Genomic DNA, 23,787 nt, shown 5'->3' with positions numbered 1-23,787 from the left:
TCAACTGAGCATCATCTTCTCCTGCAGGTTTGTTCCCGACAAAGAGTTTTCCAACTCGGATCGTAACACCAGAGGCAGGGGCAGAGATGGACCAGTTCAGTTTGAAGAGGATCCATTTGGTTTGGACAAGTTTCTGGAAGAAGCTAAGCAACATGGTGGTTCTAAACGGCCATCAGACAGCAGCCGCCCTAAGGAACATGAGCATGAGAGCAAAAAGAGGAGGAAGGACTGAATGCCTCTGTTCCTTGAGAGGTAGAGAAATGGACTGCAAGCTTGGACTTCATGCAAAAGGATTTTTAATATTGGGTGTACAGGAGGACAGTGTTGTAACACAGCAGCTCACAATTCTGGCCGTGTGGATATATACACACACTTAATTTGTCTACATAGGACAGCTACCCAAGGAGACGGAAGACATGGAGACCACTTTGAAACATTTCATAAGGGAATTAATTACTGTTTAGCAAGTTCTCCTATTTTGCTGATTCCCCATTGCCCAGCATCTCAGGGTAAGAATGTAGCCCCCTTCCTACAGCTTTAGTTTTTGTAGGTAGCTAAAGCTTTGACTTGATCTGTTAAAAACTTTCCTGCTGTATATAATGATTGTCTTATGTTGTAACAGATGCTGGGGTGTTAATGATTCAGTGTTTCAGTGTGGCTATACAGTTTATTTGAACAAGGGAGGGGAAACAGCTGGCTTCTGGTTTAAAACAAGTACTCATTCATAGTTTCTCAATAATCTTTATTTTAGTTTCTTTAAATTTAGTGAAATAAAGCCTCCTTCCATCACTCACTTTGACTCTTCCTTTGACTGCGTCTTCTACGGATCTGCTGCCTGAGAGTAAGCTGAAAACAACGGAAATTATTGAAATTAGCTAGGCAAGAATGTTTTGTTATTTTTCATTTCTGATCACCCACAACATTGATATAGAAAGGAGAAGCTTTATAACCAGTTCAGTTTCACAAGCCCCAAGCCAGGGCTTTCCTGACAGGACAGTTGAATATACGTGCACAGCAATTGGTAGTTGTACCGGCAAAATGCATCTTGAAAGCTTGTGCTTTCCACTGTAATTAATAAAAAGTAACTGTCTAAACCTAGCCTAGAAAAAAGTGGAAAAAGTGCTTATGTATTCTAGAGAAGCCTGCATTTTTTAAGAAATGAAAATAACTACTGTTTGCCTTCTGCTTTTTCTTTCACTATAAAAAAGCCTCTTAGCTTGAACCTCTTGTGAGAGTACAGTCTTTGAAGCCTAGGCAGTTAAGTGCATGTGGCTATCCCTTACAGCCTCAAGAATAAAAAGCGGCAAAAATTTCCAGGAAACTGACACTAAATACTATGCTATTTCTAGTACCTAATTTGGTAATTGCATACAGATAACATCCTAGTTCAGCACACTTTATGAAGAACCAGCCTGCTGCCTATTCTTTAAGCTGTGAGCCTACTCACAGTTTAAGGAGTCTTGATTTCTGCTTCCATTTTTGTACCACAGTTGGAACTCACAGGTTGGTTCTTCTTGGGAATAGGTACTGAAGTAACCACAATCAATGACAACTGATGCAGTAATACACACAATCACAATACTGCAACACTGAAGTCTCTTGTCAACATCTCCTAACATTTAAATCTCAAAATAAGAAATTAGTTATCAAATGGATATTGAAGAATTCTTATTAATTAATCAAAGGCTTGAGCTGATTGTGTCTGATACACCAGCCTGCCTGTTGCTTGTGGCTTCACTCTGTACTACACACCATCTGAGTAGTTTTATCAGCTCAAGCACATGTAAGTCTGTAAGAAAATCCCCTATTTAGGGAACATAGCAGATGCAAATTTCTAATTATTTTGAGAGCTGTTAATATATCAATGGCTTTGGGCAGCCATTGACTCGCTGTTCTTCATTATTCCTTATCTGTCAACACCACTGCACACTAAATGTTGGGAAAGCAGTGAGAAGGTCTTGCTCTGTTTCTGTGCTGGAGGAGAGTTGTCTGGATCTAGCTGACCAGTCAAGGACAGACACTTTTATATGTATACTAGATCATTACACTGTCTCAATACCGTACACTAATGCACTGAGATTGCCAAAGCGGTGTGTTTTTCTTTTACTAACATTTAAAATGTTAAAGATGGACAGAATGAGACCCTACACCTAAAGCAAATTTAGAGTTGTCTTGAATATGTGAAAGCAAGCAGCTGATTTCTCCTGTGTGAAATGACAGCTGAAAAAAAATTTCACTAAAGTTCAAAGCTTCGCATCACTTAATCTTTATCATGTTCCCCCTGCCACTCAACATCCAGATGAGATGCAGAAACCAGCATTACAAACTGCAAACTAACTGCATAGCATATCCCAAACAATTTTACTGCATTCACATTACTTAAGCATAGCAGGAGTTTTTGGTCTCTTGAGTGTGATCTCTCTGGTATCTCTATGATCTTGACCCCTAACAACTCCAGTTGAGAGGAGGGAATAAACAGAAGTAGTAATGAGTTAAAAAACATTAAAAGCATGCTGAGTGGCAAAATCCTAACCACATTTTGAAAGAGTATGTCATGTTTTCATGTTATTGTGTCCAGTTGAAGGCAGAGTCAACTAATCCCATTACTTCATTAAAGGAATTAGCACATTACCTTGGAACCTTCAAGAATGTGGGACTCCTTCTGTAACACACTCTCAACAACTTCTGGAGCTGAGAACTTAATCCAGCAGTAACGTCTGTGAAAGCCTGTATCTCTGTCCTAATTACCAGTTAAAAAAAAAAAAAAAACCCAACAAAATGCAATTACTATAAGAAATAGGCTGTTAAAAATTTTCTACAGATACTGAATTTAAGGATTCAGAAATTATCAGAGGAATTGACACACTTGCTGTTTCAGGAGCCTTTTTCACACTAAGACATTTGCTGTCAGTGACAGCATGGCAGGGTCTAGCAAAGGCTGTTCTACATCCCTTTCAGTTTGAATCTAGCAGTAGTAACAACAACTCACGATTTTAAGATATAATTGAAGACTGGAATAATGTATAGACAGTAGTTTCAAACTGCAGTGTTTATCTACTAATAAGCTGGTCACAACAGAAGTGACATTTAAATGGCCACGGTACTTGAAAAACATTCAGCAAGATAAAGCAGCTGTTTAAGAGACTAGGAAAGCAGAGTGCAATTCAGAATGACAAGCACTAATTGCTCTAAAAAAAAGTTATTTTTAGAAATACTTTGCCAGTCAGAAAAGACAGTTGTTAATAAACAGGTGATAATGAGGAAAAGACAGGTGTATCCAAGTGACTTCTATCCCTACTGTGATCCCACTCAGAGCTCACAACAGCTCAGCCACTCACCACCAGGCATAACTGGCAACACTTCCAAACCACCTACAAGGTACAGCCTGGTTTCAGTATCACAGTGATGTCTAAATTAGGCTGTCCTACATTGGTGATTTTTGTACCTCTGGGTTTTAAGCATTAATGAAACTCCTCAATCACTGAATCTGAATGTACACACATGAATCACTTTAATCAGTGATGGAGATGGGTTTGTGGTAAGCTGCCAGACTCTGCAACAAAACAATGCAGTCTGAGGTGGGCTTGAGGAAAAACATGACAGGCAAGCGCCTAAGTGTCAAGTGTTCAGAACAACCAGCCTGTTTCAAACTCTCTGTTTCCAAACTAATCCTCAACAGAGAGTGAATCCATCAGCTCACTAACTGAAGTTCACTACGCACTGAGCTTAATTTAACAGGATTACTTCACGTGGAGAAACACAAGCAGACAACCTTTGCACTTCCAACAATGGCAGCAATGGCCTGCAATTTACTTGCAAAGGAACACTGGTTTTGAATCTTTATCTCTAAAAAAGTGCACTAGATACTAGGATCCCTGACCTATACACTCAGAAGATAAACAGCCTAAACGAGAAAGGCCCTGACAGCACCTTGCAGAGGTTATGGGTTTTGTGTCAGCCCTGTAATCTGGATGGGGTCTGAATCCACAGCAGGAAAAGATGGTAGGTTCGTACCCACACCTTTAGTTTTTGACCAGTGAGACCAGGCACACAAAAACTTTATTCTCTGTCAGAAGAATGATAACACGATGATAAAGAAGCTAAAAGCACTTTTAGATTAATTATTCAGAAATGGCAGCATCGGCAGGATGTGAAGCATGTACATTGTAAAGCTCTTTGAAAGCAAATGAAAACCACAATAAGGCCGAGCGCTCGCAAACAAGTGGTGGCGCTCCGGGAAGAAGGAGCTAAGGACAGAGAGCACTGGAAACCCCTCTAGAGTTTAACAAAAGGCGTCCGGACTGCAGCTCCGAGGAAGTGGGGAAGCTGCTTCGGGGCAAGGCCTCAGCCGCAGGAGCAGCCGGAGGCTCTTCCCCGCTTCGCCGAGAACACGCGATCTGGGGCCCGGAGGACACGCGGGTACTCACGAAGGGCAGCTGGCACCTCTGCACCGGTCCGAACTGGGAGAAGTATTCCTTCAGCTCCTCTGTGGAAAAACACAGCTGGTTACGCGGGTCCGGCACCTCCGCGCAGCCGCGCCGCCCTGGCCCGACCCCCGGCCTGTACAGGGCCGCCCCACCCCACCAGGCCCAGCAGCGGTGAGGAATGGGAGCGGGGTCGCAGACTCACTGCTCGATACCGTCCAGGGAATCTCAGCTACGAAGATATCGAAGAGCCGCCGAGAGCGGCGCCCGGCCTCCCGCACTGCACTGGCCGCCGCCATGTCGGAACTGCGGTGAGAGGGAGGGACGGAGAGAGAGAGAGGCGGCCCCGCCCTGGCCGGCCCGAAATGGCGGCGGCAGCCTTGACCCGTGAGGGTGGGGAGGATGCGTTCCGTCGGCTCTTTCGTTTCTATCGGAAGCGCGACGCGTCCGACCTGCGGGGCGTGGTGGACTTCTCCGCGCCGGGGGACCAGGTAATGCTGAGCTGCTTCCGCCCGTGCCCCGCGGCGAGCGGCTCGGAGGGCTCCCGCCCTCTGCGTGGGGTCTCAGTGCGGGGCTGTGGCGGTGTCGCTGCAGCCTGTTCTCTCCACCTGCTGTTTTTGGTGCCGAATACCTAGTTCTTCTCTGTTTCTGGCTAGAGGACACTGCACTCGAGCGCTGAGCCTCTTGTGGGTCTCTGTGATAGTTGAAAAGTGAAGGTGTGACCCGAGAGGGGCAGCTGGGAAGGGCCCGCGGCCGCCCAGGCTCGCCCGGGGTGCCCCTGAGCCGTGGGACGCTGCCCGAAGGCACAGGGTGCCCTGCGGAACCCCTTGCCCAGTACGATGCCTGGTCACAGATTTACTCCTTTTGCTTATATATACTTTCATAATGTTTAATTAGCTCCCTACACTGCAGTCGGGGATCTTCACAGTCTCTAATAGAACCATGTGATACTTAAGCACCAGAATGTATGGACATAAAACCCCGCAAGTTTCACTCTCGGAACTGTTTCCTGGGCCTGGTGGCCCTTGTCTTAAACCTGAAATGGGTGAGCTGGAGTCAGCTTTCCCTTGCTGTGCTGCCTTCCCTCTAGTCAAGTTTCTTCTTCTTTCTCGCTCCTGTATAATAAATGCCTGGCTTAGTCATCAGGATGAGTTCAGCTGTTCCAGTGGGTTGGGGAATATAGGCATTAGCGCAGCTGAAAGTAGTAGCCATCATAGTAGTTTACCATGTCTTTAGTGATGAAGAGTTGATCCTTAAAACTTGCCTTCTGTTTTGTTGCCTCACAAAAGGATGACATGTATTTGCTAAAGTGTTGTTAACCAGGGATTTTCTACTTACAAGCTTATGCAAAAAAATTAGTGAGGAATATAGTTCAAATGAAACTTCGCCTAATTTTTCATAGTTTCAGTGTTTAGTCTTTTATTTTTAGTGTTCTATTGAGCTTATTTATTTTTCTATCTTTTTGGACTATAATTTTGCTTTTGCTAATGGAACACAAAATCTTACCCATATGAAATTGTTAGAGGCATTAGAATTAACCAAGGAAATTGTTAACATTTCAGCCTTTCTTGAGCTTCGAGGACTCCTGTATTTGGTAAAGCATTACAGCATTATGGCTCTTCTGGGAAATTCAAAGTATCTGAAAACATCACAAGGATATGTCTTCTCAAAATACAATTCTTTTTGTGCCTGTTACCTTCTAAGATCAGGTGACAGCTTACTAATGAAAACATCTTTTATTCCTCTTTCCCTCAGGTTGAAAACATCTGGCTTTCTTCTTTAAGTGCTACAGGCTGGGCAGATTGGCCCAGATGATATTGCTTCTTTATTCTCAGAAAACTGCTTCAAGCAGTTGAGCTCTTCAGTGAAGTGTGATGTACCCCATCTGCCCTGTTACCAGGCTTATTGAACTGATTCAGCACATGCAATTCTGCAGCACAGAAACATCTCCTGTTCTCCAGAAGCCCAGGCAATAGCTGGCGTGGAAGCACTTTGAGCAGGCAGTGAGGTGGCAGAGTTTTGGTCAGAGGATGAGCATTCCTGGGGACATTCTGTGGACAGGAATGTGAAGTAAGCTCACAAAGGTTGGCACTCACAAAGCTGCTTTTGACAAAGAGCTGAAAAATGAGTAAAGCTTACTATATTGCCAGAAGGTGCTGTCCAGCAGTAGTTCAGAATTTCTTAGAAATTCTATGTATGTAATTTAGTCCTGTTGTTCAGAAAATGTTAACCAGAGCTGTCAGCTGCAAAGAGACTGATTTACACATGAACCACTACAGAGGCTTTGTGCAAAGGCCTTGATAAACATTTTAAGTTGTCACAGACAAAGTCTTGCAGTCTCTGCATGTTTATTCCTACTGTGCCTGGTCATCTCTTTCCTTATATGAACCTGTATTTTTCCACTGCTGCATGGAGAGCTGGACTGAAGAGCTAAGCTAGAACAAAACCAACCTGCCTCTGCCTTGCCCTCCTGAAGACAGTTCCCCGTCCTAAGGGTAGAAGGGAGTGGCAGCCCAGTAGAATGAGTTTAGTGGGGATTTTTCAGCAAATGGTAGCTTAAATACATGTGCTATTTCAACTTAAGAGAGTATGTCAAGCAAATACATCTTGCCAAGCCTTGAGCTGTTGTTGATCCTGGTGTTGGCAACAGATGGCATTCAGAATTGACAGAGTTTCCATAGTCCTTCATATCAAACAGCTTTGGCTACTTCATTGCTGTACTGCTTATCCTTCTGTAAATTAGAGATGAGAATATTCATCTACCCTATAGGATAATGAGTAACTTGTATCTGGAATGTTCTTTGAAAGTATAAAGTGTTATGAATATGTTGCTCTGTAATGGAAGTTGATAATTACCAGAATGGTTTATAATGATGAGGCTGTACTGTGAGAACAGACAAATCATGATGAGTTTTTTCTTATTGGTATATATTGTGTGTGTTCTTTTATGAGTAGGGCACATCTCATCTGTAGGTAAAACCTGTAAGTACCTTTAGATTCTTATGTTGCATGTGTACTGGCGCTGTTCACCCTGTCCTGATCACAGCTGTTTAGACAGTAGTTCTGTGGTACATTTGGCATTTTCACAAGAGTTACCTTCAAGCGTAGTAGCATTCTTCCTTTAAGATGCTGTTTTTGGATGAGTTTTGTGTTTCTCTTTGTGTTTTTTTAACCAGATCTGTTTTCTTTTGCCAGGTGTTCAGATCACAGCTCAGTATTTCTGCAGTCAGTGATCAAGATGCCTACAGAGCAGGATTACAGCCAGTTAGCCAGTGGAAAGCGTATGGCCTCAGTGGGTATCCAGGTAGGTACCTCTGATTTCCAGAAAAATTAAACACAACCTCATTGCTTTGAATTCACACAGTTTCAATCTTATCTTTCTTGTCCTACCTGAAAAAGCTATTTTGGTTTGCCTAAGAGTAATTTAATGTTATCGTAAGTGCAGGAGGACAAAGAAATCAGCTAAAGGGTGGGATACAGCAATATTTACGAAGGTGAGAAAAGACAGTTGTTTCACAGTGAGATCAACCAGATGATAGCTCATGAGAATGGATTCCTGTTGCCTTTGGCAGAGACTACATTTCTGTAGAATCTGTTTTTCTTCAATATATATCATGCACATTGGGTATGTGGCTGAAATACAGTAGTTTCACAGTTGAGGTGTGGCATCTACTTGTCAGTGTAGGACATGGACTACAGTAAGTGAATAAGAACCTATTGGCCTATTCAATATGCAGATTTCATTATGCAGGTTATTTCAAAAATAGAAATGTGTTTTAGGTTTGCAGTTTACCTGGTGTAGTCACAGAGAGGTATTAGGTTGGAAGGCACCTCCAGAGGTCTCAGCCAGCACCCTGCTTAAAGCAGGATGAAGTTGCAAGTTAGATCAGGATGCTGAGAGGTTTGTATGGCTAAATTCTGGAAATCTCCAAGGATAGAGATTACACATCCTCTCTGGGCACCTGTACTGATGTTCGGCCATGTTTTTTTTCCTAAACCTTATATCTTATCAAAATTTGTCTTGCTGTTATTTGTGACTGTTGTCTCTCATAATCTTGCTGTGCACATCTGAGAAGAATCTGGCTCCCATCCTCTCTCCTGCTTTTAGGTGGTGCTCACCAATACCAAGATGTGTTACTAGCCCTCACTGTTGCTCACAGGCTGCTCAAGGCAGCCTGGCCTTGGTTTGGAGCTGCTCTTGACTCTTGGGCCATACTGTTGCATGGGGCTATTCTGCCCCAGATGCAGAATTACCACTGTAATTCTGAGATTCTCTTTAGTTCTTCAGCTGTCAAAGTTGTTTTCAGGGCAGCAGTAGCCTCCAGCATATCCACTGCTGCCCCAATTTAGTGTAATCTGTAAGTGAAATGAGGGTGAACATTCCATCATCCATGTTGATGTAGATGTTGTTATCAGTCTTTGCCCCAGGATCAAAGAATGCAGCTCATAACAGCTGCTTAGTTTAGGCAGTTAGACTTTGAATCATCAAATCACTATTCTTTAAGCCTGGTGATCCAGCCACCTTTTGCTTACCCTTTCAATTTGGCCAAAAAAATTATGGTTCCCAGTTTCACTCCAATGGTGCTGTAGAAGACCAAGTGGGAAACTTTTCTTAAGCCGATATAAACATCATCTCCTGTTTTCCCCCTGTCTGGAGATCTCACAGGCAGTAGCAGGCAGTAAGGCTGGTTAGATAAAATCTGCCTTCTATGCTGTCTGATCCTAGCCACCGTGTGTCTGGAAGTGAATGCCAATGAAAGTTTGCTTCATAATTTTATTGGGTTTTGGTAAGGCTAATGAGTTTATAGTTCCCCAAATCCTCCTTATTTCAGGGATTTGTTTGATTAATTATGCTTTTTCTCATGTTTCTTCTGGTTCATTGGGACCTCAGTCAGTTTCTGTGTGGGTGCTTTGAAGCCAGCCTAGCATTTCTGAAACTGAAGCAGCCACGCTACCCATCTGGCATGTTTAATACAAAGGGAATTGAATAACTTCAGGAGGAAGGCTTCTGCCTCTTCTTGCCTCTATGAATGTTTTGTTCCACTTACCTGTCATATTACAGCTGCCCTTGCTTGGTCAGCTTGTCATTATCTGTCTGTCTAAATGTCTTTCCTAGTAATTACATAGGGGGTGTGGGGAATCACAGGTGTTCCACTTAACTGCTTTTCTCTTCTGCTTTGGCAAAGGAAACCTTTTACTAAAATGAAATGCAAATACATTGACAAATTATCTGTCCTGTTTAGAATCAAGCCATATGTGTACTTGAAAAGATTACTATTTTATCAGTTTTCAGCTACCTTTATCTGGACATCCTCAGACAGTAGGAGATGTGTAACCAGCTGTTCCAGGAACCTTCTAAGGGAAATAAGAATTTCTTTAGTTTTTCTGTGAGCAAATGAAAAGGAAGTAATTTGGTTTTTTTCCCCACAATAAGCAATGAAATAGAAGATTAAGGAATCTGGGTGAATTTCTATTCCAGTGTCCTGAGTTTGGTGAGAAGCATGTGATGCTGTCTTTGTAACTGACACCTGGTTTTTTTTCATTAGAGGTTTTTCTTGCTGTTAGACATCTGCATGTCTTTTCCGTCCTTTGACTGAGGTTGGAGACCACTTTGATTAGGTGAAAATTAATTTGTAATACATAGCAAGATAGTGCTGCAGTAAAGAGAATTGCATCTGCTTCCTCAGGGCAGTTTCCTTTAGTATACACATTCACAAAGAAAAATTCTTTTGCTCTTTCCCCCCACAGCTTTCAAGGCCAAGAGGTGCAATTATGTTGTCTTCAAAGTTTGTCTATGGTGTTCTTCAGTCAGTTCAGAAAGATTGCTACAGAAATATATTTCTTATTTCTTACTCTTCTTCCTCCTATTGTGTCCAAGTCATTGATTTCTAGCACTATTAGTCTTTGTTCTGTGTTTACATAGAATTTTATAGTAAAACTCGGCAACTGTTAGAAATTTGGTTTCTGCCTTTATTGAAACAATTAGCACAGTAGTAACCCACTTTTTAGTTATTAGTGCTTTTGTAAATCTAGACCAATCTAGTTTCTTAAGAGTAACCTATGTCAAGGAAAGGTTTGGAGAGACATGAACATGTTCTAAGTTTGTGATATAAAAGCCATAAAATCTGGATTCTTGTTCTCATCTCGGCTTGTAACTAACTCTCCAGGTTTCAATGCCTTTATTAATACCTGGGGATAATAATACGTAGCAGAGTGTAATTTCATGATTGTAGTAAAGTGCTTCAAGAACCTCACATCAAAAGCTGTAGACAGGAGGGGCAGTATTAATATTCTGTTCTATGCAGATGCCAACAGCAAGTAAATGTAATGCTTCTGGCAAAGAAACTTCTTGTAGCCAAACCTATCAGATGGCTGCCATAGTCTGAAGGTGCAGGGAACAGAGTGGATGACCATTTGTTATTAATACACTGAAGGCTTTTTTTCTAACCAGTTACTTTAATCTTGAGTCTGAGAGGTATGCGGGCAGGTAGCTCTTTTTGTGGTTTTATTACTACTTTCATAAGGCCACAAGGCAAGTTTGTATCCTACTGAGACTTCCAGCTTTGCTGCTTCTTTTTTCATCTATTTCTGTCTCTGTTAACTTCATATGACTGAGTTCAAAAACACACAACAGACCAAAACCTTAAAACCTCCTTTTCCTTTGTTCCTCTTGTACCGTTATCTCTCTTTACATGTGGATCTTGTGTTGGTGAGTCTTACTGAATTGACAGTCTTTGAGAGAGTGCCTTGATTCTCAGAGCAGGTACAGTACAGATCAATAGCATCTCTCATATGGACTGCTGCTTGAACCCTGCCTGAGGTGCCTGGCTAAATGAATGTGCACAATAGCTGCATGTTTATTTTTTGTTTCGTTAATTAACAATGTCTGCAAAGTATTCACAGTCAACAACAAGCCGTTTGGCATATAATTTGACTTTCATGCCCCTTTCTGAGAGTTACCATATCAAAATGCAAATATGGATACAACCAGACTTACCAGGAAATAAGAATGAAGCAAAGTGGGAGGACACTTTACATTACTAGACACGTACTCAGCTCAGGGACTTCTTTCTGAAGTGGCAATAGGAAGACAGTATGGGTTCAGAAACAGGGATAAAGTTAGTTTGAAGCTTAGAAAAACTCAGTCAGAATTACTTTAACTTTGCTGGGCTTAAGAGAAAAGTCATGCTGAATAATTTTCAAAATAAAATTTACTCCAAAGCAATTGGATTTCCATGTTCTTATTCCCTTATCTCTTGTAATCAATGTGCCTTACATAGATATGTCCTTTATTGTAATTTTTGTTTGGACCAGTGTTGGTTGCCCTCTCTGCCTTCTACCTTGTGCCACCATTTGTTTTTTCTGAGAAAAACAATTCACATTTAACTTAACTATAATAGATTTCATCAGCTTTTATGCAGAGTCAATGGCTGTATGTCTAAGGGGTTTTTTCAGTACCTCTGACTCCTAGCCTTTGCTCTAGATTCAGGGAAAAAACAGGGAAATACTTAATCCTATTTTGTCTCCATCCTCTCTTTTTTCCTTTGTGGTCAGGGTTTATTTTCATACCAAATCCTTTCCTTCCGGGCTGCCAGCGTCACTGGGTGAAGCAGTGTCTCAAGCTATACCCTGAGAAACCCAATGTCTGCAACCTGGATCTGCACATGGCTCCTGAGAAGATCACTGACCTGTGGGGACAGAGCAAGGAGCAGCTGAGGTGAGTTCACTATCACCTTTCTTGATCAAAACTAATGGAGCCAGATCTCATCTTTGAGAAGGTCTAAGAAAATTGAGCAGGGAAGGGAAGCTGCAGAAGATTATCTACATACTGGCAGAATAAAGATGGTGTCAGACATGCCAAGTTAAAGATGGATATTTCATGGCCTCATGTGCATCCTTGTTAATCGTCCGCTTTCATTCTTGGTGGGATTTTCTAGTAGCATATTGTTCTAAAGCCATTGGGGAATGTTAAATAGTGACTCTGGCTGATGGGGTGCTTGAAGCTTGCTAAGCTCAGCTACAAGTGGAGCCATGAAGTCCCTCTAGGCCTCAGTTTTCCTAGGCAAAATGGATCCTTTCCAAAACTCCCCACTAATGGTAGCACTTTTTCCCAGTCAGCTCTTAGACCCCCTACACTGCAATTGAAATGCTATTAGCTGTACTTTCTTGAGCTTCTCAAATCTACCAGTTTCTGTGTTCTTATTTTCTGAAGTATTTATTTTAGTTTGGTTTTGTTTGTGGTTCTTTTTAATTCAGCATGACATTGAATTACATGTATTAAATGTACTATTTCAATGGCAATCCTGTTTAATCTGAAAGATTCTTTCAGGTTCAGAATTCTGTGGCTGATGTAGCTGCTTTTCCTCTACCTGATTTGGAATTTATTGGCAAGTTTGTCCCAGTTTTGAGGTCAAGTAGAAAGTTTAAAAAAAGGAAAACTATTTTAAAGCTTGAACTTTAATAAAGTCACCTGTAAAAATACATATAAGACAGACTGTTTACAATACACAATCTTTTAGCTATTTGGATATTTATTGTTACCTTATTGATTTCACTGCTCATTTTTCATAATGATTGTTTTGTGTGGTGGTGCCACAAGAGTTCCCTACAATGCTCATCTTCCACCTCAGTCTCTTAGTGAGGTTAACATGCTGACATTTTTATTCAAAAAAAGTCATGACATCTACAAGATACAGAATGGCAAAAGTAAGATTGGGACTTCTAACTGCAGTTTTAGAAGAAGTTAGTATAAGTTTTCTCTATAAGATAAGTTATAGTCTCACTTGTATCTTCCAGGCTCAGTCAGAATTAGTTACAGAAATGTAGACACCATTTTTGTGTTCCATCAAGAATGAAAAATGGTTCTGTGAAAGGATTGTGCCCAATGGCTGAAAAAAGTGGGATAGTGTTCCAGTTTGACAGGCCTCCCCCATCAGAACCTCCTGTGTGCAGATAATGATCAGAACAGAAGTTAATTTGCAGCTGAATTCAGTTCAGTTGAGAACAGTGTTTGGGAGAGTGATGGCTGGCAGCAACCCTGGCAGTATTTTGAAGTACTTACCTGAGTCTTCAAGTGAGCAAACTGCTGTATTTGTGCTTATACCTAGGGGCAACAGATGAAACTAGCCAGCCTCTCTAGTATCTGGAGTGAAAGCCTTTCAGGGAGGTGAGAAACAGTGCTTAACTAAAAAGAGGTCTACTTCCAAGATGGGTCACAACTTTAATGCTTTTTAAAACCATCAGGATAATGCATGCATGTGCTTGGGTCATGGCTTATCTGCTCTTTTCAGAATGCTGGAATCACGAGGTAGGGTGAATCTGTATAGTTCCTAGAAATATATGCTATGCTTTCCTCACAAAGTGGAGCCTGAGTATTTTCTCTGGTGCTGGGGACAGTTAAAAGAATAAAAGGAAATAGAGCATTCCCACAAGGGAGATAGAGATACACAGGTATATAGATATGTCCATCCCTGTATAAAAGGAAAAGGCTGGAGGGGTTTTATAGATGTAATCATTACCAGGAAATAGAAAAACAAGCAATCTTCAGACCAAAGCTCCCATGCTGTTCAGTCTTTTTGTAACATAGTTATACCAGACCTTTTCTGTGCTTTCTTGTGGGACCTCATTGTTTCCAGATACACATGACTCACACTTTCCCCTTCTTAGCAATTGCATGTGAAATCACAAAATACCAGGTTCTGGGAATAAGGACTTCCCACACACATTTGGGCTCTTGCTGTTGTGCAAACACTCTAGCACTGTAGTGAAAGAAGGGCACTTTTGAAAGGCACATGCTAAAATTGTTTCATTATGAACATTGTCAGTTGAAAGACGTACATGAACAAACTGTGGGCTCTCCCTTTTCTAAATGCTGTGTTACCTGCTTGTGGGCCACACAAATTGTTCCAAGCAGCATGTATTTGACAGTTACTGTGTTGGTGTTTATGGTAATTGCAGTTGCTGTTACTGCATGACAGATGGAAATTGGAAAGACTATTTTCAATAATCAGTGAGCTAACAAAAATTACTAAAGGTAAAGGAACTGGTCTTTTACTCCTGTTCCTGGTTTATCTTAGGATCTATCAGCAGGCATAGTTGAAGGGCAGGAACAAGCTGCGTGTCCAAGTAAAAATGCACATTAATTGCAGATGTTTGGCTGGGACTTGACCATGGCAGCACAAATATCAATTTTTTTTTTGCAAAAGAGAGCATGTCAGGCTGAACTAATGAGGCTATAAATGAGAGCCAGCCGTCTGGTACTACTGTTTATCTTCTGAGTATATTTCCCTTTTATGTCTTTTTCTTTTTTTACCATAATATGTGACTTGGCTTGAGAAAAGTACACTGAAATTGCTGAAATGAATAGACTAGAAGATAGATATGTACCTTCTTTTTTGTATTTGTCATTAACATATTTCTATCTGATTCAGTTACTTACACTCTAACTTTTCAAGGGCTTTTCCATAGTCTGTACTAGAAGCCTCTCCCTGAATCCTCTTCTTGTTTTTATCACCTTCAAGTAAGAATGGTAAATTGGTGTGTGGTTTCAAACCACTCAGTCCCTTTACTTTAGGGTTGTCATGTAAGAACAGTTCTTTGCCCTGCATAGCAGTCTGGATATGGGGACAGCTGCAGTCTAGACTTCTTGATGCTGTGGTTATAGCTAGAGAAGTCTTGTTTTTTACTGCAGGTCAGTCTGTCCCAAGGACATTTACCAAAGTATCAAGTAGTAGAACTAAGCACCCTTTGCAATATTAGGCAGCATGCTATGCTTCACTGTCAGGCAACTAATTTTCCTTTCTTGTAATTTTCCATTAAGTGCCTAGAACATTTTTTCCTTCCATTTGCAGCTTTCAGATCTTCAGATTCTGGTCTTTCTTTTTTGTGTGCTCAAATAGGATGTGTTTAATTCTAATTTCTTAATCTATGCTGCTCATTGTGTTTCCATCCAATAATCTCTTAGGTACCATGTTGAAAATACAAGCTTTCCAACCGTCAGTGCTTGGTAGTAAGCCCCATAGCTTGCACACATTCCATGAACTAAATTTTCAAGGTCTTTGGAGAAAAAAAGTATTAGCACTGAAAATAAAAGTTTAGTATTGATCAGTTTTAATAGCATTGACTGGTTTTAATATGCTGTGAAATGGATGAGTGAATTTCATTACTGTATGCTGCACTACCAGAAGACCCCTCAGAAATAAATACATCTCCTATTTCTTTATATTTTGTCTTTGTAGAAGAAAGGGTTCCAGTAAATGGGAGCCCAGGAGCCTGTTGGAGAAGCTGCGCTGGGTGACCCTTGGTTACCATTATAACTGGGATACTAAGGTATTGAGATAAAATTCTTCTCCATTTTTCTTAGCCATAAGCACTCAGAATGGCTGAGAAGGACATCATGAAATAAAATGTTTATGATCCTACAAGACAGTCTTGAGGCAAGGCACTAACATTTTAAGAACATTTTAATCTGTGTTGGTTTACTGTGAAGGGTTTAACAGCAAAAGCCCATTGCTGCATTCTCTCATTTGAAAGTTAACATGATAGCATACACTCAGGTCTAAACCTGAGACTATTTCAGGGTAAGTGGCATTTTTACCTGCCAAAAGGGATGATTACAAAAACGTTGCTAACTACTTAAGATGAGTGTGACTTCAGAGAAACTGCTCTTTTTTGGTGGAGTGAGCAGGAGCAAAAAGAGACTGTAGCTCATGTGTTTTTGAAATTAAATGAGTCTGAACCACTATAATGCATTCTTATCAACTAACAGCTGTTTTGAGGATCCTGATCAAAATAAACATTTTTTCATGAGACTGAGGTTGATGGAGGCTGATGACCACTGGCAGAGTGAATATGCATCTTAGCTATATTTTGCAGATAACCAAATCTGGTTGCAGCCTTTTATTTACCAGATCAACCTGTTATTGGATGTCCTTAATAAAAGTTTATCTGGTTATCTTCCAGTCCTCTCAGAATGACTTATGGGAGAGAGAAAAAATAGGTTTGCAATTGATCCCTCCTTGTTATTTATGAAGGAATAAAGATGCTTGTTTTGGAGCTCTGTTGATCAGCTACAGAAACTGTCTTTCCATTGGCAGCTTCACATTGTGACTGAGAAGATCCTGATTTCAAGTTTAGCATCTAGATGTAATGATTAACTTCACAATTAATAGAATCTCTGGCAGCCTCAGCCTAGGCCACAAATTTAACGGTAGGAGGTAAATTTGCTGTGGTTCTGCCTGTGTTGTAGTTACTTTCTAGGTAAATGTCATGTCCTTCTCCATGACTATCAGCTGGACTTTTGAGTTCTTTTTCAATGCTTGTTTCAAAGTGTATTTGCTGCTCTGATGTGTTGGGTGTGGCTTTCTTATTTTTTTCTCCTCCTTCCAGAAGTACTCAGCAAATCACCACACTCCTTTCCCCTCAGACCTTGCATTCCTATCAAAACAAGTGGCTGCAGCCTGTGGCTTTCAGGGTTTCCAAGCCCAAGCAGGGATCTTGAACTACTATCATTTTGACTCTTCACTGGGAATTCATGTGGATGAGTCTGAACTAGACCATTCTCAGCCCCTGTTATCATTCAGGTAAGTCAAGGAAAGCACACTTGAGTGTTATGGAAAGATAAGTGGTTTTTTTTCCTAGGGTTGCATATTGTTATAGGAAGGCAGTATGATCTAGTTTGCTAATTGGGTATATAATCTTCATTCTCAGAAGATTTGAACAGCAGAAGGCTGTAGGTCAGGGACATAGGTTTTTCTTTAAGAACTGCTTGAATAGCATGGATGTGGTGCCTGGAGTGAAAAGTCCTTTTGCACAGTTCTGTTCTAAAGCAGCAGAGTGTCACTTGGGTACTAAAGAAGTATCTCAACGGAACTTCAAACCTGGCAGGGCAATTGCTTGCAGTGTGCTTGAATCAGATCTCTTAGTGTGTTTGCCATGTTTTCACCTAAAAGCTGTTCTTAGGAGTCCCTCTGGTTTTTGTGATTGCTTGGGATGTTTATTTTTAAAGGAATTTAACTGCTGATATTTTCTTACTGTACAGAAAATTTTCTCTACCTGAATTTGCTTTCTCTTCTCTCTCCATCCTTACATCATCTCTAGTTTTGGGCAATCCTCAATATTCTTGCTTGGGGGCCTGAAGCGGGAGGAGGCCCCGACAGCAATGTTCATGCACAGTGGAGATATCATGGTGATGTCTGGCTTCAGTCGCCTGCTGTACCACGCTGTCCCCCGGGTCCTCCCCAACCCTGAGGGGACAGCTCTGCCTTCATGCCTCAACCAAGCTCTTTCTTCAGACCTTCCTGTTGGCTCAGTCATTGAGCACGGCTCTGATGAGGATTGGCAGGTGTGTGCCAAGTACCTGCAGTCCTCCCGCATCAACATGACTATTCGACAGGTGCTGGCTGAGGGTCAGAAATTTCCAGAGGAATCTGGGACAAATAGAAAGGGCCAAGCAACCTCTGAAGAGAGTTATCATGAGAACAGTAAAGCCAAAAGACATAAACCAAACACAGTGAGCTGAGACCAGGAGATCATACTGAAATGGACTGGACAGGCAATCTCCATATGGAATTAGGAACCGGTGTAATACTGGAAGTCACTTGTTTGTATTGCAGTGAATAAACATAGTCCTTCTTGCCGTCATAAATAGATCGGAGGAGAAAAAGAATTTAAAAGGAAAAGAAGGATAAGTTCTGGACTAGAACTCGGGAGATTAACTCTATTGGCATTTTGTTGCAAATGTTTACTATACTCTGTTTCCTTTAAAATAACTATGTCAGAGAATTTTAAGCTTGGTTAAGCTTAAATGGTTTAAGCTTTTGGTGAAGCTCGGTTTAAGCTTTAGGAGTGATCCCTACAAGGTATTTTGAAATCATTGGGCAGAGAGTGTTAGTAAAAGATACATAATTGCTATGTAACAGAGAATGCTGCTTGGCTTGTAAAGCTTAGCTGAAGCTCAGCTGAAGCAAAGTAACATGTGTGAATGACAATGGCTGCTGTGGGTGTGAGATCTACCTGCAACATTTTCAAGGTAATTACTTCTACAGCAAAAATGCGTTCAGTGGTCAGAAACTGGCAGCTCCCTCAAGCAACGTCTGCTGTAAGCTTGCTGTAGTCCTGTACTCTCCTTTTGCCTTCTTGCTTCCCCTCAGCTGCAGCAGAATCTGCTTTTATGAATGGTACTGAACATCTTAGATTATAGAGAGAAACAGTTGTGAGCAATATCTACTTAGAATATCTAGTAGCTCCCAACTGGGTCTCCTCCCAGCAGTAAGTATGTGACTGAGCCAAACATCGCCATTCTTTCAGAACTGCCGTCTCCTAAGTGCCTGTGTGTTACAGTTCTCCAGTCCCAAGCTAGTATCTGTAAGGAACAGGATAACTTGCAAATAAAAGCAATGAAGCTGTAAATTAAGTATCTAAAAAATTAATCAGTGACTATCTCTGTCACCCAAAGATAAATATGTTGAAACAAAGAAAAGCACTAGCTTTTGTTCTAGTTCTTTTTAAGATTCAGACCTTCCTATATACCTTTCAATGCAATTTTAATTGTTGGAGTGGAATGCACTATCCTTGGGGTATTTTGTTGCACTTTCCCAATGAATAAACTTACTTGGTTTTTAAATTAAAGATCTCTATCAGTTTTGGGCTGGCTATTTTCTTCTTTTCTTTTTCTCCCTATTAGTTGTTCCAGTGTATTGTTAGTGCTGCTGTATCTCTTGTGCAGTTCCGTCCAGGCTTCTTTTGGATCTACTGCCTCTGCAATCTGCTCCTGGGGAAGAGCCCTGCCTATGTCTGCAGAGCTGCTTTGCTTAGGGGCAGCTCAGGGTTTGTTGGGCAGTTGCAGAGGGGTGTTGCCTGCAGTGTCAAAGTTCAGTTTAATACATATGTGGCAGCTTTTCCTCATGGCTACAGTGTCTGGTCTGCTTATTTCATAGGAGGTGAATGTGTGTTAATGTGCATGCGATTAATTCTTTATACAATACTGTAAAGAGTTTCAGTAACTTCAAGTGTAAAATAATTAGATATGAGTTTTAATATCTTATTCTATGCTAGGTGTGTGTCCTTTCTGTAGCCTAGGCCTGGTATATTTACAGCTGAGCCCTAGGAGAGTGAATATATTATGCAGAGAGGTTGCAACATGACCAGAAAAGAAAGTTGGCTGAGTCAAGCTCAGAAAACAGCAAAGCTCCCTTAGTGGCACCTGAAGATGGAGAAGGATGGAGAGAAATCTGTTTTCCAGACTGAGAAGGCAGGCTAACTGTTCTTCATTCTGGAGAAAGAAGCAAAGATTGTCCAACTCACTAATCTCTGATGATGAGACAAGACAGAGTCATGAACTAGAAAGCATTGAACAGGAGCTGGTTTCTTTGTCACAGGCTGAATTGGAAGTCCATGGTTTTCATGTCTTTTGTTCCCTATAAATATTTATGACAAACAATCATCTATTTCAGGATTCAGTTGTTCCTGTGATTCAAAGACAAGAAACCATACTGTTTACCCTCTGCAGTTAAAAACTGTAGTAAATGGCTGCAAACTACTGATAGCAATTGGTCATGAGAAGGATCCAGTCCATTGAAGCCTTATGTTTAGTTGTGACTGAGTTGAGAATTTGCTGAGTTACTTGCAGTCAAGCTTTTTATCTGATTCCATTGTAAGACAGCCTTGATCTAATTCTGTATCAGACACCCAGAAAATGAAAAGTCCATGACCCAGAAATGGACATACAGGAATTGACCCAGAAAAAAAATACACATCCATGTACCAGGAAAAACAATAATAAGAAGAGAGAATTTCCTGAACTGCCAACCTAGCAGGATCATTGGTTCTGCGAGCAGAGTGGAGTACAAGTGAGCAAGCCACAGGACTTCTGCAGGCTCTGCAAATTGCTTCCGGAATATAATTTCAAAGAGACAGTAAGTCCTGGGAAGAAGGCAGGGAATTAGGGCTGCATCCAGTAATACACTCAGGAAACACTGACCTACTCCACACAGCTTTCAGTGTCTGACATTTGCTAGGGCTTGTTATGATATAAAAGGAGTTTTTCATAGCACTGATCAAATTTTTGTATCTATAGGTACCACAGATAATTGCTTGTGTTCATATAGGTGCATGCTGAGATAATCTCTGTAGTTTGTAATTCCTCTGAGGGAAAAGAGGGAAAGAAGAGGACATCTGGACCAATTCTGCAAGAAAATTTATGTAATGAGTTGATTACAGGAAGATAAGCATGTGTTTCTTTCAAAGCCACCTGGAACTGAAGCACATTGTTTACCACACGGACGCTGTTCATTATGTGATCTGTAGATAAAGCTAGCTGTCCAGCAGTTACTGCTTTTTTTAAAGTCAAGAATAAAGGGAAAATAAATCTCCAGTTAAATGAGAAAGTGCAGTGGGATGAATACTGGAACCAGAAGAGGAAGCTGCCTGCACAAATGAAACATTTTCAGTCCTCTTGAGAGAACTGTGCTAGAACATCTCAGTGTTGCAGCTGAACTGCTGGCTGGTGCCCAAGAGAGATTTACTGCATGGCCTTTCCATGCTGCCGGGCAGTAACTTATGGGCAAGGTAGTCCCTAAAGCTGTGTCTGCTGCTGGAATGATTCTGATCTTAGGTATTTTTCCTTTCTTTGGGAGCTTTTTGACTTTTTTTCCTCACTGTTTCACAGCAGGTATTTCTAGGGATTGTAGTAAGGTGCACCTAAGCTCTATTTTGCAGTATGCTCTGCAGAGCTAGTAGGTAGAGAGAAGTAAGTGGCTGGGGAAGGAAGCTGAGTAGGGACTGCTGAGATAGTGGCAGCATCACACTGCCACAGCTGGGGTGGTGGCACAGCTGGCCAGTGTCTTACGTAGTGCAGACAGCAGTTCAGATCTGTCTTGTTCTATTCATCTAAGTTATTCTCTGCATCACACCTGAAACAGGATTGATTTAACACAGAAAAGAGACTTATCAGCTATAAGATTTTCTTCTACTTAATTAGGATGCAAAATTAATTGAGCAATAATTCAGTGTCCTCTAAGCATACTTCAGTTCTGATGAAATCATAAAATTTGCCTGAGTCTGAACACGTTACCTCAAAAAGTGAACAGAAGTACATGGCCTGCAGATATTAATGATCCAGAAAAATACGTTGATAGAGGCCTCAAAGGGCCCATATATAAAAGGCTTTTTTTCATTGTTGTTGTTGTTAATGTTAATAATCTTGATGCAAGAAGAGACTTAAAGAAAACCAGTGACAGTCATTCATGGTCTGCTGCTGTCTCTGTAAATCCTAACGACCAAAGCTGTTTGAAAACAGTCTGCAGCATGATGCTATAGATATGTTATGAGGAGGTACAAGATGTGTCTGACACTAGTTCAGCACAGTACAAACTAAGTTTCATTATTCATACTCAGCAAATAATAATCACAAATACATTAATAAAACCGTTTTTCTATACAAGGAATTGAACCATGACTAAGAACGTGTTCATATGTCCTCTGGTAAAGTTTAGGTGATATAAAAGTTGCCACTCTGTAAGTGACAGCTTTGCTCATACAAGCTGTTTTCTTGCATCCTCATCTGGACAGAAAGGAGGTAAAGGACCACAGAAATGGTGGTTGAAGGGACCACTGGAGGTGTCTAGTCCAACCTCCCACTATGAATATGTGCTGTTATCTACATGAGACTTAAAAAACCTTCCATGATGGAGACTGTACCATTTCTTTCAGTACCCTATGAAGAAATTTTACCTGTCTGAGTTTCCCAGGGTACAACCTCTATCCGTTCTCTCTGCATTTTCTTACTATCTTAGTATTGGGAGTTTGCTTCCACTCTCTTTGTAACTGTCCTACAAATAATTGAATTCTACAGTTAGACCATGTCCCCTTAGTCTACTCTGGGGCACATGGAAGGACCCCAGGAACCACAACACTTCCCCATAGATAACATGCCCTGGACCCCCACTTTTCTTCACTTTAGTCCTGTTCAGAACCTTGTCTGATTTCCGCTGCTGCACCGCTCTCTCTGCTAGGGTTGGTTTCTGTTACAGTCAGGAAGACAACAAATTGACATCTGAATCCTAGTTCCTAAATCTGCTAGATGCACTAGATCCAGCTTTTTACAGTGTTTCCTAAATTAAATAATTTTTTCCTCCCATCTGCATCATAACAAGATAAAAGTAGTTTATTATAGTGAGGTGCAGAATGAATGAGCCATGGTCCCCTATGGCTTTCTGTTCCTGAAAAATTGAGTTCTTACTGAAGCTTTTGATCCAGATGAGTACTTACATGTAATTATTTTCCTATGTAGTGTCTCCAGAGTTTAACACATGCACAGTGCACTATTTTCCTGAATCAGGATATTTATAGGGTCCCTTTCTAACTGGCTAGCTACTACCTGCAAGGACTTCATTTGCTATGAAATTTACCAAATCTCATTAAAATAGACAAACAGGTTCCAAAGTTGCTCTACAAGAATGTGAGGACACACCAAGTTTACATCACAACCCATAAGAACACATGCTTTCTTCCTTTAGGAAACCAGTTTCAAAAGGATACTTTCATGCTCTTAATGCAAGCTGATCTGGACTTCTGTCGCAGGTCCTGCTCTGAAGGATTCTGCTCTTGATGTCCCAGAGAGGAGAGAAACAATCTGGAATATCAGAATAATTTCAGCCCAGCAGACACAATCCCCATCTGGTTCCTGCAATTATATCAGCCCCCCATAGAAGAAGCTGACTATGCACAGAGACTGAACTTGATCAGCTAAATGCTTGTTTCTCCAAGGTGGTAACTAAGTCTCAGGAGTACAGCAGGGAGTTGAACCTGATTTTTATTCAAAGCTAGGGCTTGTATTCAGACAGGCATAATGGAAAGTAGCATTTCCACTGAATCAGGGGTGACAGAGAGAGGATAAAGTCTGGAAAAGCCTATAGTAGTCATCTTCCCTCTTTTCGGAATAGAGGTGTTTATTTCTCTGGATGAGGAAGTAAAAGTTTTAACCCTGTGGAGGCATGTCCCATCTTGTTTTTTCCCAAGTCACTAGAGATTATTCTGTCTCTGACCTTTTCCTGTGGGGCTGTTGAATGCCCACTTCCACAAAATCCCCATGTGTAGTGGACTCTCCCCTGAGCTTCTCTGTATAGCCTGACCCTTTTGGTCCATGTAATCATATGTCTCAGCACTGGGGTTGTGCCCTCCTTCACCACCACTCAGTGCTTATTTCCTTAATTCAGTAGCTCAGTGCTTCTGCCACCTGCCCACAATACAGCTTTTCTAATTTGTTTCATGATGTCAAAACACAGGTCAGGACCATTAGCCCTGGAAGTTCAGAAGCAAGGCCAGTTTATAACAAAATGTGGGGAAACTGAAGTAGAGGTAATGT

General features: G+C 41.1%; 3 protein-coding genes across 4 annotated transcripts in view; 2 read left to right on the top strand and 1 right to left on the bottom strand.

The window, feature by feature from the left end:
* Nucleotides 1-789, top strand: part of SNW1 (SNW domain containing 1) — a 28,175-nt gene extending 27,386 nt beyond the window's left edge. For both annotated transcript variants that reach the window (XM_086893485.1, XM_086893486.1), the window contains one exon: nucleotides 28-789. In XM_086893485.1, the coding sequence (XP_086749611.1) occupies nucleotides 28-232 (205 nt within the window). In that variant the 3' untranslated portion in view covers nucleotides 233-789. The remainder of the gene's footprint in view (nucleotides 1-27) is intronic.
* Nucleotides 726-4,744, bottom strand: SLIRP (SRA stem-loop interacting RNA binding protein). The gene is made up of 4 exons (XM_023927756.2): nucleotides 4,630-4,744; nucleotides 4,428-4,486; nucleotides 2,633-2,740; nucleotides 726-846 (listed from the first exon to the last, which is right to left on the bottom strand). Exons 1-4 carry the CDS (start codon nucleotides 4,721-4,723, stop codon nucleotides 787-789), a joined length of 321 nt encoding a protein of 106 aa, XP_023783524.1. The 5' UTR covers nucleotides 4,724-4,744; the 3' UTR covers nucleotides 726-786.
* ALKBH1 (alkB homolog 1, histone H2A dioxygenase) lies at nucleotides 4,547-19,052 on the top strand. The gene is made up of 6 exons (XM_023927755.2): nucleotides 4,547-4,915; nucleotides 7,620-7,728; nucleotides 11,979-12,141; nucleotides 15,662-15,752; nucleotides 16,812-17,005; nucleotides 17,523-19,052. The coding sequence occupies exons 1-6, from the start codon at nucleotides 4,790-4,792 to the stop codon at nucleotides 17,941-17,943; spliced, it is 1,104 nt and encodes a 367-aa protein (XP_023783523.2). The 5' UTR covers nucleotides 4,547-4,789; the 3' UTR covers nucleotides 17,944-19,052.
* The last annotated feature ends 4,735 nt before the right edge of the window (nucleotides 19,053-23,787 follow it).

Source organism: Cyanistes caeruleus, chromosome 6 (genome assembly GCF_971803275.1).
Source record: "Cyanistes caeruleus chromosome 6, bCyaCae1.hap1.1, whole genome shotgun sequence".
NCBI classification, from domain to species: domain Eukaryota; kingdom Metazoa; phylum Chordata; class Aves; order Passeriformes; family Paridae; genus Cyanistes; species Cyanistes caeruleus.
Note: the sequence above shows the minus strand (reverse complement) of the source record. Positions and strands in the feature narration are given on the sequence as shown.

Excerpts from the sequence above, each read along its gene's own strand:
- SLIRP (XM_023927756.2), bottom strand. The coding sequence starts at position 4,723 with ATGGCGGCGGCCAGTGCAGTGCGGGAGGCCGGGCGCCGCTCTCGGCGG. Across the intron at positions 4,487-4,629 it reads TCCCTGGACGGTATCGAGCA|AGGAGCTGAAGGAATACTTC; the intron begins GTGAGTCTGCGA and ends GTTTTTCCACAG. Across the intron at positions 2,741-4,427 it reads AGAGGTGCCAGCTGCCCTTC|GACAGAGATACAGGCTTTCA; the intron begins GTGAGTACCCGC and ends ACTGGTAATTAG.
- ALKBH1 (XM_023927755.2), top strand. The coding sequence starts at position 4,790 with ATGGCGGCGGCAGCCTTGACCCGTGAGGGTGGGGAGGATGCGTTCCGT. Across the intron at positions 7,729-11,978 it reads TGGCCTCAGTGGGTATCCAG|GGTTTATTTTCATACCAAAT; the intron begins GTAGGTACCTCT and ends CTTTGTGGTCAG. Across the intron at positions 17,006-17,522 it reads CAGCCCCTGTTATCATTCAG|TTTTGGGCAATCCTCAATAT; the intron begins GTAAGTCAAGGA and ends CATCATCTCTAG.